We start from the raw sequence: 13,708 nt of genomic DNA, 5'->3' as shown, positions 1-13,708 counted from the left end.
TCTCATGCTCAAAGTTATGCCCATTGGCTTGCATACATAGGGTCACTCTGCGGATGAAGGATGCCCTACTTCGTTCTACTGTTTCCTCTTTGATGGCTGTACAAGCATCAATAATGGGTTGCTTCATGTCCTCTGGTGTTGTTGGTTCATGTTGGTAAACAGCATCCTTCACTGCTCCCCAAAGAAAATAATCCAGCGGTGTAAGGTCCGGAGATCGGGCAGGCCACCTAACTGGGCCACCTCGACCAATCCACCTACCAGGGAACTTACGGTTCAGAAGTCGTCGTGCTCGTAAGGCGTTATGTGCAGGGCATCCGTCATGCTGATACCACATGACCATTCTCCGGTTCAGAGGTACGGTGTCCAAGAGAATAGGAAGATTGTGTCGTATAAATCTTGAGTATTGTCTGCCATTTTGGATGCCATTTATAAAGAAAGGTCCGATAATGGTATCTCCAATAATCCCACACCAAACATTAACTTTCCACGGACGTTGATGCTCTACCTGACGGAGCCATTTTGGATTGTCTGCGGACCAATAACGCATATTCCTCATAGTGACAATTCCTTTGTTGGAGAATGATGCCTCGTCGGTAAAGAGAACATCTGCAAAAAAATTTGGATTAGTCAGAAATTTTTGCTGAGCCCACCGACAAAACGTTACCCTATTGAGGAAGTCATTTCCATGAAGATCCTGGTGTAAATGAACATGGTAAGGATTAAATTTATGACGTTTAAGAGTACGCTGTGCACTTGATTTCGACACACCAACTTCACGTTCAATTTGACGTGTGCTGATTTGAGGATTCACAGCTATGGTAGCGAGCACAGCAACTTCAGCACGTTCATCTGTGCGTGTTCTAGGACGATGTCGAGGTCTTGGATTTAAGCTTCCCGTTTCACGTAGACGTGATGTGAGACGACCAAACATCCGGCGCGAAGGCGATGGCTTGTCAGGGAATCGCCTTCTGTACAGTCGTTCTGCCTGAACAGCATTTCGTCCACCTACAACAGGGTACAGTACAGGTATGTAGAGTACGCTAGAAAACAGACATATTAACTTAATAATCATAATGTTCGCTAACAGTACTATCAACAAACAAGCAATCTCATAACGTATTTCCCATTAACGTACATTATCCATAGATCAGCAGCATTTCTACCATATCTTCATGTGTGTACATTATACTGTACAGTATAAGTTCCACAACACAACGTTTATTCACAATGTGTACTACCTCCGTGCCGTCACTAGATTACTCTGATGTACTACTACACTGGCAAGCGGTGTACTGCACGCCAAAACAACAACAAATGGGATGCTCGGAGGGTGGTGGAGTACAGGAGTTTGCATGGGTCGCAAATCATAAACAAGGCGAAGTGGTAACTGTGGCAGTAGTGGGAACTACGTTGGACACTTGACTAGGTAGAGCCAGGCCCTGCGCGACAGGCACAATGGGTCATATAACGCATTAGATAAACCTTATTTTGGGTGTGCAGGATAAATAAGACAACCTGACGGGTGTACACCGATCGGTACTGGTTCATATTGTGTACGTAGATACGTACAACGTGCATGAGGGAAACCATTATGTGCTTATGAGAGTTGATGGCAGCAGACCGTATTATTCGTTTCGGACCTCTTGATAAGTATGGAGGTGTGATTACACATGTCAATCACATCGCGATTACGGGCAGCATGGGGTTCACGCCTGAGCCTCAGGATGTGCGCTAGCAGCGCATGTCGGGTGTTTCAAGCGTCAACTTCGCGTCTTAATATCTCGGGATGTAATGCGAATATTGCGATGCAATCAACGCCATTGTGTATGTGCTTTGTCATGCTATGTATTTCTGAAGAAAAAATATAGGAGGTCCATTTAAAAAAACATAAGTTTGTGTTAAAAAACACATATGCTTTCGTTTTAGAATGTTTCCAAATATGTACATTCATGGGCCCCAGCCCTACATTGATACCGGTGAAAGTCGTTTTCCAATAGCTGTTATTGTTCCAGAGATATTTTGGGTGGACAAGATAGCTGGGACACCCTGTATATTCTCATACTTTTTGTACCATATGATAATACGCACTTTGTACTTTATTGTAAAATAACGATGTAACTATTTTTCTTGCATCACTCCCTATCATCACACGGAAATTCTTTTGATAAATTTTTAAACAATGCTGTGATGGTTGTAGAAGGGAACAAATAAAGCAATTTTTTCTCATAGTATTAAGTATGTGTTTCTTAAAAAAAATCCAAGCAAAACTGAGCTGTCGCTGTATCTTAGCCAGTTTAGGATGAATAGTAATGAGGCTACGCTATTGTTTTCGATATACCACCTCACGTACCTTATTCATCATCTACAATGACGGCAGATCTTTATAAACTTTTAGATCACACAGACTGTTACAGATGTATAGGCAGGGCTTACAAGTTACTTTAAACATAGTAAATGTAGAAATCTAGATACGATGTAGGACAGCACGATGCATTTTTAAAAAGGCATATATGATGCTTGTTGTAATAGGTAAGTTTGGTTGTAGAGCTCTGGCTGCAAACTAAAAAAATCAATCCAGTGTAAAAAAAAAAATTGTCCATATTATTGATAACAAATACGTGTGATTTCGGGTACAAAACACACATGTTGCACTTTTGTTTTAACTTGATTGTTCCACAGCAGTAACAATAGACACATGGTTCAGACATTTACGATACTGGCATATTTTGCACATTAATCAGCATTTGTCGAAAAGCTTAGTTTGATCTTTGAACAATGCATCATTGTTATTATTGGATGCAACTATTCTCAGGCTTTAAGTCAGAAGCCGGCCGTTGTGACCGAGCGGTTCTAAACGCTTCAGTCTGGAACCACACGACCGCTACGGTCGCAGGTTCGAATCCTGCTTCGGGCACGGATGTGTGTGATGTCCTTAGGTTAGTTAGGTGTAAGTAGTTCTAAGTTCTAGGGGACTGATGACGTCAGATGTTAAGTCCCATAGTGCTCAGGGCCATTTTTTAGCCAGAACCTTTTCATATATCTCTCTCCCTGTAACAACAATGTGGAGTTATGTCTATAGTCATAGGTTGTGGTGATTCGAGAATTTTTGCGTAAGTTATAGAACCACTCGGCCTTCTACCGTTTCGAACACACGATATTTTAGATATGAGTGCGAGAAAGTGGAATCCTACCTACTGTGAGTGACATGTTTGTGTGTGCCGGTTGGAAATGAGTCACGAGTAGAATGTAGACGGGCAGTCGAACTGCACAGACAAGTACTTGTCGGTCGATACATGAAAGTTAAGTGAAAGTGGACAGAAGAACCATGGAGTGTTTATGCTGTTCTGTACTAATTGGGTTTTGACCTCTGTTATAGTAACGTGAGTAGTTGAAAAAGAACCATTAAAAACCACCTGTCTTAGCCTTGTTGAAGAGAAGACGTGTATTCTGTTTCATGTTGAAAATGGACGTGGTTATTAAGCCAACCTTCCCTTACATCTAAATTAACTTTGTTTCTGACGTTTGGACACACGAGATACTTAGTAACCCATATTTATTTATGTGAAGAGTGGGATTTTGCAAAATGTCTGAAGTTCAAATATACATCATTGGTTGAATCAAATTAAACTTTATACGTCTACTTATTTTTATAAGTAGCAAAAGGCTTGAGAAATTCCTGTAACTAGCAACATACGTCGGAGAAGAAGAGCAAGAGAGTTTTCAGCGGCAGGCTAACCAGCAAGGAAGGTCGGCCGAACATCTCAACTAAGTCATCTCGTTAAGGAAGTGGAAGTTTGCATACATACTTCAACACTTTAAGTCGTCCAAACCGTTAGAACGTGGCGACCCGTGTGAAAGGACAGAAGAAAACAGGAATTTCGAGACGAAAACGAGAGAAAAAGCTATCATGTGTTGCCAACCGAGCATAATAAGGAGAAAATCTCGACGTATTATACCAAGAAGAAATACGCCTAGAACAGTCCGTCCTAGAAGATTCAGTGCGGGGAGTATACAGCTCTCACACGCATCGCGGGGACGCAGACGCGGAATCCAATATCCGACGCTGCCGGCACCAGTTGCTGTTCACCGGTGCCGAACCTGCTTCCACACCTACGCAGCGAGAACTCTACGTCGGATGAGCGTGAAACAAAACTTAATTACTGTAATAAGAAGTGTGACAGAATACTGTGGAGTGAACCTTTACTGTGTATTTAGTATAATTACAATTAGAATTAAATGCTTATAAGGTCTGAAGCCTATAGGAGTATGGATAACGTACAGCAAGTCGAGGAAACTTCAGAACCATCCATGACAACGAAAGTTAGCAAAGAAGGACCTGACTGGTCTGAGTTAGTAAATCTGATCAAAATTTTAAATTCTAAATTAATGCCCAGAGTAAAGCTTCAAATGCTCAAAATGCAACTCTAAGTGAAGAGCTAGGTTTAGTACATTCTAGTTTAAATGCTCAGAGTGAAATTCTAAAGCTGTGGCCGAGCGGTTTTAGGCGCTTCAGTCTGGAACCGCGTGACCGCTACGGTCGCAGGTTCGAATCCTGCCTCGGGCATGGATGTGTGTGATGTCCTTAGGTTAGTTAGATTTAAGTAGTTCTAAGTCTAGGGGACTGATGACCTCAGATGTTAAGTCCCACAGTGCTTAGAGCCATCTGAACCATTTTTTGAAGTTCTACATAACCAAAGTGAAACCTTAAATAGTCAAGCAACCAATACAGGTTTGTTAAGTGCCAAAGTTGAGTCAACTGCTGACTACATTTGAGTGTGTGTAAAAGTTACTGATTCATGTCCGAAGGTGGTGATTCTAAAACATAGCTTTAAAACCATGAAACCATTGGGCTATCTTGCAGTTTTTATTAAAATGTCATGCCATCTGAAGCTTGGAATAGGACTGATAGCAGTGTTATTTAGCGTGTTTTAACATAATGTGAGTACATACATCGTGTCTGATGGTAGAAAATGTAGGCATGTGTTTTATAAACATAAACCCAATGGGCTTTCTTCATTTTGTAAAAATTCCTTGTCATTTTAAACTCAGAATAATTATTTTGGACTGGTGGCAGTGTAATTTACCGTGTTTTCAGTGTAAGACATCTTCATGTCTGACAGTGGCAATTGCGGACACTTCTTTTAAAACTTAAAATCAGGTTTTCGTACAGGGGGTGGTGCCTGATCCTCTGCTGCTGGGGCTTCATGATGTTGAATCTTTTACTACAGTGTACAGAACACAAGTGGTGATTAGGATGCTTAGATAAGTGGGTGAGAGGGAATCAGTAGGAGATCTGGCAGCCATGCAGACTGTTCCAGCTCTGTCTTTGCACCAGTACTATTTCTAATCTACACATGCAGAACATTACAGCTTATCTCTACATTCACACTTTACACATGATATGCGAGAATTTCTGTAGAATCTGTGGGCACATTGAAGGCCCGAACATGACAAATGCCAGATGTTTCCAATATCTATAACTTGGATACCACTAAAAAGAGACTATATGTTTATATAGAGCGAACCTTCTGTTAATGCATGTTTACTTTCTCTTATAACTCTGTGTATAGGATTTTAAGAGGTCTTGACAGACAAACCTACTTAGGAGTACCATTAACTGCCTAAAGCTTGAAGTCAGTCATAAATTTTCCCACACAAATACCATGTGGTAATAGCGCAAACATAGATAATACTTCTTCAGAAAATTTAAAGTAAATCAGGGCCTACTTATCTCATCATAAATGAATTATTACACTGCAGCGCACATTACTGTTCATAAAAAGAACAACAGTGATGTACAACATGGCACAATACACACTTAGGTAAAGTAAAATAAATATTCATTGGTGTGGATTTCATAGGGAAATGCCATTACCAGATTTAGCATAGGACCTATAACTTTTAATAATTTTTTGTCCGCTTGTCAAAAACTTATAACAAGACAGTGGCTGAATATGACAAAATATTATTAAATAACTGTGTGACTGATACAAAGTCAGAATACATTTATAAAAGTTCTGGAATACTGGTAGGCCCTAAGTGATCTCTAGGAATGCTTACGAAATATAAACGACATCGTAATACAGTTACAAAATAAGATCTATTAGCGCGCTTGGTATATCTAAAATCAGCACTTCACATGACGCAAAGCATGCACCTTACCGACATGGGGAGGCTTGCGTGCCCCTACGATACAAGAACTGTACTGCATTTGCAACAAGAACAGAAAAATATCTGAAGAGAGGCAGTAGCCTTTTCAGTAGCTGCAGAGGCGACAGTCTGGATGGTTGACTGACGTGTACTTGTAACATTAACCAAGATGAACTTGCTATGTTGCCACTGTGAACGACTGTAAGCAAAGCCGCAACTATACCCGTTATATTTCCTGCTGACATGCAGATATACCGTATTGCTTAACGATGGTGGCATCCACTTGGGTAAAATATTGAGGAAGTAAAATAGTCCCTCATATGGATCTCCAGGCGGGGGTAATAGAAGTCGAAAAGCAAAACTGGCATTCTACGAGCCGAAGCGTGAAATGTTAGATTCCCTAATCGGATACAAATTAGAGATTTTATAAAGAGAAACATTTGGGTTGAAGTTAGATTAATGTGAATTAGGTCTGAGTATAGGGTTATCAACACAAAATCAAATACGCGTAATGTACGGGTAGGTCTGAGAATGAATAAGAAAACATGAATGTAGAAGGAAAGAAGATTGGGTTTAATGTCCCGTCGACATCGATGTCATTTGAGACAGAGCACAAGTTCGGATTCTGTCAATGATGAGGAAGGAAACCGGCTGTGCTCTTTCAAAGGAACCATCCCGCCATCTGCCTGGAGTGATTTAGGGAAATCACGGAAAACAAGCAAACACACTCTGTAAAAGTACCCATTTACATGCTGACTAGCTCTGCAGATGAAGAAGACACTGAAAGAATGTACTATGAGATGAAAGAAATTATTCAGATAGTTAAAGGAGACGAAAATGTGATGGGGGACTGGAATTAGATAATAAGAAAAGAAAGAGAAGAAAAATAATAGGAGCAAATGGATTGGGTGAAAAGGAATAAAATAGAAAAGCTGCATGCTAGACTGAAGCGAGGAGCGTAATTTTATCATTGCTTATACTTTGTTTACGAAACGTGAAAAAGGTTGTATGCATCGGAGAGACCTGGAGATGCTAGAAGATTTTAGACAGATTACATAATGGTAAGATTGGGATTTCGAAACTAGATTTTAAGCTGGAAAGCATTTTCAGTGGTATATGTAGACTCTGACCATAGCTCATTTCGTTTTTCTGCAGACCAAAACTGAAGAAATTGCAGAAGAGTAGGAAGTTAAGGAGGTGGGACTTGCATAAGTTATAAGAACCAGACACCCTCGTGAAATTCAGAGAGATCGTTAGGGAACGATTAACTGAATCTGGGAAAGGAATGCTACAGGAGATGAATGGGTAGCTTCAAGAAATAAAGTAGTAAAGGCAGGAGGGGATCAGATAGGAGTAGTAATCCTTAAATAACACGAGAAATACTTACGTTATCTGATGAAGGAAAAAATATTAAATATAAACAATCTAGTAAAAGAGAATACAGAGGTCTAACGAATGAGACTGTCAGGAAATGCAAAACGGCAAAGCAGTATTGGTTAGACGAGAAATGAAACATTGTAGACGTTTGCATAACTAAAGGGAGCATAGATGCTGCCTACAAAAAATTAAAGAGATTTTTGAAGAAAAAAGAAGAACCTGTATGAATATTAATTGCTCAGATGGGAAGTCCACATTAAGCAAAGAAGGGACGCTGAAAGGTGGAAGGACTCTATAGAAGGGCTGTATTTGGGAAACGAACTTGAAGCAATGCTATAGAAAGGAAAGAGGAAGTATATGAAATTGAGATGGCAGATACGATACTGCGAGAAGAATTTAATGGGGCACTGTAAGATCTAAGTCAAAGCAAGGCCCTTGGAATAGACGCCGCTCCTACTGAATTATTGAAGCAAAAACTCCCACCTGGTGCGCAAGATATATAAGACAAGTGAAGTACCCTTCTACTGCAAGAAAAATGTAATAATTCTTATTACAAAGGTGGCAGCAGCTGACAGGTTTGAATATTACCAGACCATCAATTTAATAAAATATGCATGTAAAATGGCGACATGAAATATTTACAGATGAGTAGAAAAACTGGTAGAAGCTGGCCTTGGGGTAGGTTAGTTTGGGTTCCAGAGAAATGTAGGAATGTCTGAGGCAAATTGACCCTACGAATTATTTTAGGAGATATACTGAAGAAACACAAACTTTCGTTTATACCATCTGCAGATCGAGAGAAAGCTTTTGAAATTAGGTGACTGAAATACACTCTTTGAAATTCTGAACGTTGGAGGGACAAAATGTAGTGGGTGATAAGTTATCTACAAGTAGTACAGAAAGCAGACTGCAGTTGCACGAGTTGAAGGACATGAAAGACAGGCCATGATTGAAAAGGGAGTGAGTTATTGAATCTGTACATTGAGCAGGCAATAAAGGAAACCAAGGAGAAATTTGGAGATGGAATTTAAGTTCAGGAAGAAGAAATAAGGTTTGAGGTCTGTCGATGACATTGTAAATCTATGATAAGCGGCAAACGATTTGGAACAAAAGTTGAATGGAATGGACAATGTCTTGAAAGATAGAACATAAAATGAGCATTAAGAAAACAAAACGAGGGTTGTGGAACGTAGCCAAATTAAATCAAACGATGTTGAGGGATATAGATTAGGAAATGAGAAACAAAGTAGTACATTAATTTTGTTACTTGGACAGGAAAATAACTGATGAGGGGCGAAGTAGAGAGGATATAAAATGGGGACTGGAAATAGTAAGAAAAGCGATTCTGAAGAACAGAAATTTATCAACAACGAATTTAAATTTGAGTGTTATCGAGTTTTTTCTGGAAGTATTTGTCTGGAGTGAAGGTTTATACGAAAGATAAACGTGGAAGATAAGCAGTTCAGACAAGAAGAGAATCGAAGATTTCGAAATGTATGCTGTATGTAAGAATGCTGAGGATTAAGCGAGTAGATCAAATAATTAACAAGGGGATAGGAAAAGAACTGGGAAGAAAAAAATGATGGCACAACTTGACTAAAAGAAGAGATTGGTTAATGGGGCGCATGCGGAGGATTCAAGAAATCATCAGTTTAGTAGTGGAAGAGAGTGTAGCGGGAAGCACTGAAATTGGAGACCAAGACTTGGCTGTAGTAAGCATATTCAAATGGGTGTAGGTTGCAGTAGTCACGCAGAGGTGAAGCAGATTGCAACATACAGTTGCCATGAAACGAGTCTTCAGACTAAAGATGACAACAATGTTGGAAGTAATAATGTGTTGCCCGATTCTTCCGGAAACGTATGCTTTCGAAACATCAAGAGTAAACCTCTCCGTGGTGCACAAAGCCTCTGTTGTAGCGTCTACTGCTGGAGTTCGTTGAGCAACTCCTCAGTTGCCTCTCGTCTAGTAACCGATCCCGTGAAGAAAGTTGTCACTCTGCGTTGGATCTTCTCCACCTTTCCTATTGACCCTACTTGGTAAGGGTCTGAAACTGATGAAAAATACTCAAGAATCGGTCGAACGAGTGTTTTAAAAGGCACTTCTTTCGTGAATGAATCACCTTTCAATCAGATTATGCCAATGAATCTCAGCCTGGCTTCTGCTTTGTCTACTGTTCGTTTATTTGGTATTGTACTTTATGTCACTGTGGATGATCGCCGCAGATATTTTGCGATAGTTATTGTTTCCAGTGATTTGCCACCAATAGTAGTGTATTTCTTCTTCATTACAATCATTTACTTTTGGGTCAGCTACCAGTCCCTACACCAGTGCATGATATACAACAGGCTCTAGATACGGGCTCCCATGTTGATGCCATAATTCTCGACTTTCGAAAGGCGTTCGACTCAGTTCCGCACTGTCGCTTGCTCCAAAAAGTGCGCGCTTACGGTCTATACGATGACATATGTGGTTGAATATAAAGTTTTCTAACAGACAGGGAGCAGTATGTCGTCCTGAACGGGGTGACTTCAACAGAAACAAGAGTAACCTCAGATGTGCATCAGGGCAGCGAAATAGGTCCGCTGCTTTTTACGATTTACATAAACGATCTGGTTGATGGTATTGACAGCGGCATTAGATTGGTTGTCGATGATACTGTAGTCTACAGGAAAGTAGTATCACACGAAAGTTGTGAACAAATCAATAAGGATATGCAGAAAATAAATGCTTGGTGTAATGAGTGGCAGTTATCTCTCAATATAAGTAAGTGTAACCTACTGCGTATAACAAGGCGAAAATGCCCCTTAATGTACGAGTACAAAATAAATGCCCAGTCTTTGGAAGCGGTAACATCCGTCAAGTATCTGAGTGTGACTATTCGAAATGATATCAAATGGAATTATCAGATTACACAAGTAACGGGTAAGGCGAACTCTAGATTGCGGTTTATTGGTAGAATCCTGAAGCGATGTAGTCCTTCAACAAAGGAAATTGCTTGGAATACGTTAGTTCCTCCAGTCTTGGAGTATTTTTAGTCTGTATGGGACCTTTACCAGTTGGGTCTCATTCAAGAGATTGATAAGGTCCAAAGAAGAGCGGCAAGATTCGTGACTGGTACATTTAGCCATCGCGAGAGCGTTACAAATCTCATAGAAAGTTTGAAGTGGGACACAGTTGCAGATAGACGACGCGCTAAACAGAAGGGGCTGCTCACTAAATTCCTAAATCCAAACTTCGCCGAGGATGTAAAGCATATATTATTACCACCAACTTTCAAATCGCGCAATGATCACCATTCAAAGATAAGGGAAATTAGAGCTCGTAATGAAGCGTTCAGACAGTTTTTTTTCCCTCGCGTGATCCGCGAGTGGAACAGAGGGGGGGGGGGGGGGGAATACGACTTTCGGGCGAATTGTGCCCTCCGCCACACGCGGCTTGGTGGCTAGTGGAGTATATACGTAGATGTAGGTGATCCAGCATTTTATTCGCCTTGTTATGTTGCAACTTTTCTGTAGACAACAGCATCATCTGCAAAAAGCGTCATCGAGCTGACGCGGTTGCCCGCTAGACCATTTATGCATGTTGGAACCAGTAATGGTTCTTCGGATACTCCTTAAGTTACCTCTACATCTCTCGATTTCAAAAAATGGTTCAAATGGCTCTGAGCACTATGGGACTCAACTGCTGAGGTCATTAGTCCCCTAGAATTTAGAACTAGTTAAACCTAACTAACCTAAGGACATCACAAACATCCATGCCCGAGGCAGGATTCGAACCTGCGACCGTAGCGGTCTTGCGGTTCCAGACTGCAGCGCCTTTAACCGCACGGCCACTTCGGCCGGCTCTCGATTTCACCCTGTTAATAATGACGCACTGTATTTTGTCTCTTACAAAGTTCTCAACCCTGTCACGAATCTGGTTCGACGCTGGGTAAGCTCGTATTTTGTTCACTAAATGAAAGCCAAGGGACTTAGCATGAAATAGGAGACCTTTGAAACTTCCTGGCAGATTAAAACTGTGTGCCGGACCGAGACTCGAACTCGGGACCTTTGCCTTTCGCGGGCAAGTGCTCTACCATCTGAGCTACCCGAGCACGACTCACGCCCCGCCCTCACAGCTTTACTTCCGCCAGTACATCTACTTTTCAGACCTCACAGGAGCTCTCCTGCGAACCTAAAGCTGTGAGGACGGGGAGTGAGTCGTGCTCGGGTAGCTCAGATGGTAGAGCACTTGCCCGCGAAAGGCAAAGGACCCGAGTTCGAGTCTCGGTCCGGCACACAGTTTTAATTCGCCAGGAAGTTTCATATCAGCGCACACTCCGCTGCAGAGTGAAAATCTCATTCTAGGACGCCTTTGCCTACCGCACCTTGGAATTCAAGTGAATTTCGCATCATGTCTGTTTGATTTTTATAGAGGAGATTTTCGATCTGTAGAAGTGGTGCTCGTGGGCCGTCGCTACCTGTGTGTGGAGCTGCATGGCGGCGGGCGGCGTGAGCACGGCCTCTGCCACGGCCTGCAGCACGTCGGCGCGCAGCCCCGTCACGGGGAAGGCGAGCGGCGCACACGCCTCCGCGGGCGGCTGGCGCGGCGCCGGCAGGTCGCTCCAGTCCTGCAGCCGGTGGCTCGTCTCGCGCTGCGCCCTGCCACACACGTTACACCTGTCAGACCAGCCGGCGGCATAATGTCGTCGATCGAGTTCTAAGGTAGGCTAGGTCAATTTTTGACCTATGCATCATTATCTGCCGCGTCTGTTTGCTCCTCCTGAGGCCTACTGTCTTTGCCACAGTCGATATCCACAGAAAAGAAGTTTCTCTAGTCTGGAGGGCACGACCTGGACTTTGCCCAATCATCCTAAATGCGAAGCGGAGAAGGCCTAAGAGGCAGACTCAAGATCGAATGAATTTTCCATAATAACAGTGTCTCCAAGCAACTTGTGACCTCCCCCTCACTTATCGACCTTAATGACAGTGAAAAATTAAACCGCGTGTACCTAATGAAAATTTGGGAAAAGCAATCGTCACCGAAGTTAATCTGTCGGTAAAGAGGGAGGAAGGGTTACATCTAAATGAAAGGAAAAATGCAAATGAAATTGGTGGAAATTAATTTTGAAAAAGGGTAAAGATAATAAAGAAAGTAAATGTGCGGTCGTTACGCCAACAATTAACTGGCATTAATTAGATATTTGAGATTTGGGGAAAATTACGGTCGCCAGTCCTATGGACAACTATTATAATAACTGAAAAGGAAAGGTTAATGCACATATAATTAGCATTAAAAGCGTGGCAACTGAAGTTTGACACGTGTTGTGTGAAAACTGAATGTTCGTCAGAAGTAATAAATTTCGCTACACTCTGACTTAATTTAGCAAAAGAATTAATAAAACCGTAAAATTGAAAGTTAATTTAGTGACTGAAATTAATAGTCTACTTTGTTTCTGAAACACTACGAAAACAAATAAAATAAGGTTAGTCTTGGGCTACCTCAACCATCATCTCAAAAGCAACTTGAATCTACGCAATTTAGAAATAAGAGATTTAACTTTGAACTTGAATTAAATGATTTTGGACAATTAACAATAATAAAATTTAGTACGTACCAAGCTGAGCTGCAGTCACAGGTAAGCTAAAATATCGTAACAAAACTCGCACTCTTAATTTGTGCTTGTGTAATCTAAATATAGTTCTGTTTGGTTATTGTAGCCAGCTATGAATGATTTTGTAAGTAGGCTGTTTGGGTTTTTATATTGGTAACGCCATGTAGCGCTGTGTATGAAAATCACTGGCTGTGCTGTGTGCAGTCTGTGGCTTGGTGGCATTGTTGTAATATTCGCTATTGTAGTGTTGGGCAGTTGGCTGTTAACAGCGCGTAGCGTTGCACAGTTGGAGGTGAGCCGCCAGCAGTGGTGGATGTGGGGAGAGAGATGGCAGAATTTTGAGAGGGTATGATCTGGACGTGTGTCCATCAGAAAGAGTAAATTTGTAATACTGGATGTCATGGACTGATATATATATATATATATATTATGACTTTTGAACACTATTAAGGTAAATACATTGCTTGTTCTCTATCAAAATCTTTCATTTGCTAACTATGCCTATCAGTAATTAGTGCCTTCAGTAGTTTGAATCTTTTATTTAGCTGGCAGTATTGGCGCTCGCTGTATTGCAGTAATTCGAGTAA

The 13,708-nt window shown here is 41.3% G+C and overlaps 1 protein-coding gene across 1 annotated transcript in view; it reads right to left on the bottom strand.

The window, feature by feature from the left end:
* LOC126219945 (2-oxoglutarate dehydrogenase-like, mitochondrial) overlaps window positions 1–13,708 on the bottom strand; it is a 214,478-nt gene that overhangs the window by 76,501 nt on the left and 124,269 nt on the right. Inside the window, exon 10 of the mRNA XM_049942150.1 lies at window positions 11,988–12,168. Within this exon, the coding sequence (XP_049798107.1) occupies window positions 11,988–12,168 (181 nt within the window). The remainder of the gene's footprint in view (window positions 1–11,987; window positions 12,169–13,708) is intronic.

This window comes from Schistocerca nitens, chromosome 1, assembly GCF_023898315.1.
Source record: "Schistocerca nitens isolate TAMUIC-IGC-003100 chromosome 1, iqSchNite1.1, whole genome shotgun sequence".
Classification (NCBI taxonomy): Eukaryota; Metazoa; Arthropoda; class Insecta; order Orthoptera; family Acrididae; genus Schistocerca; species Schistocerca nitens.
The sequence above is the reverse complement of the archived record's forward strand: the minus strand, read 5'-3'. Positions and strand labels throughout refer to the sequence as shown.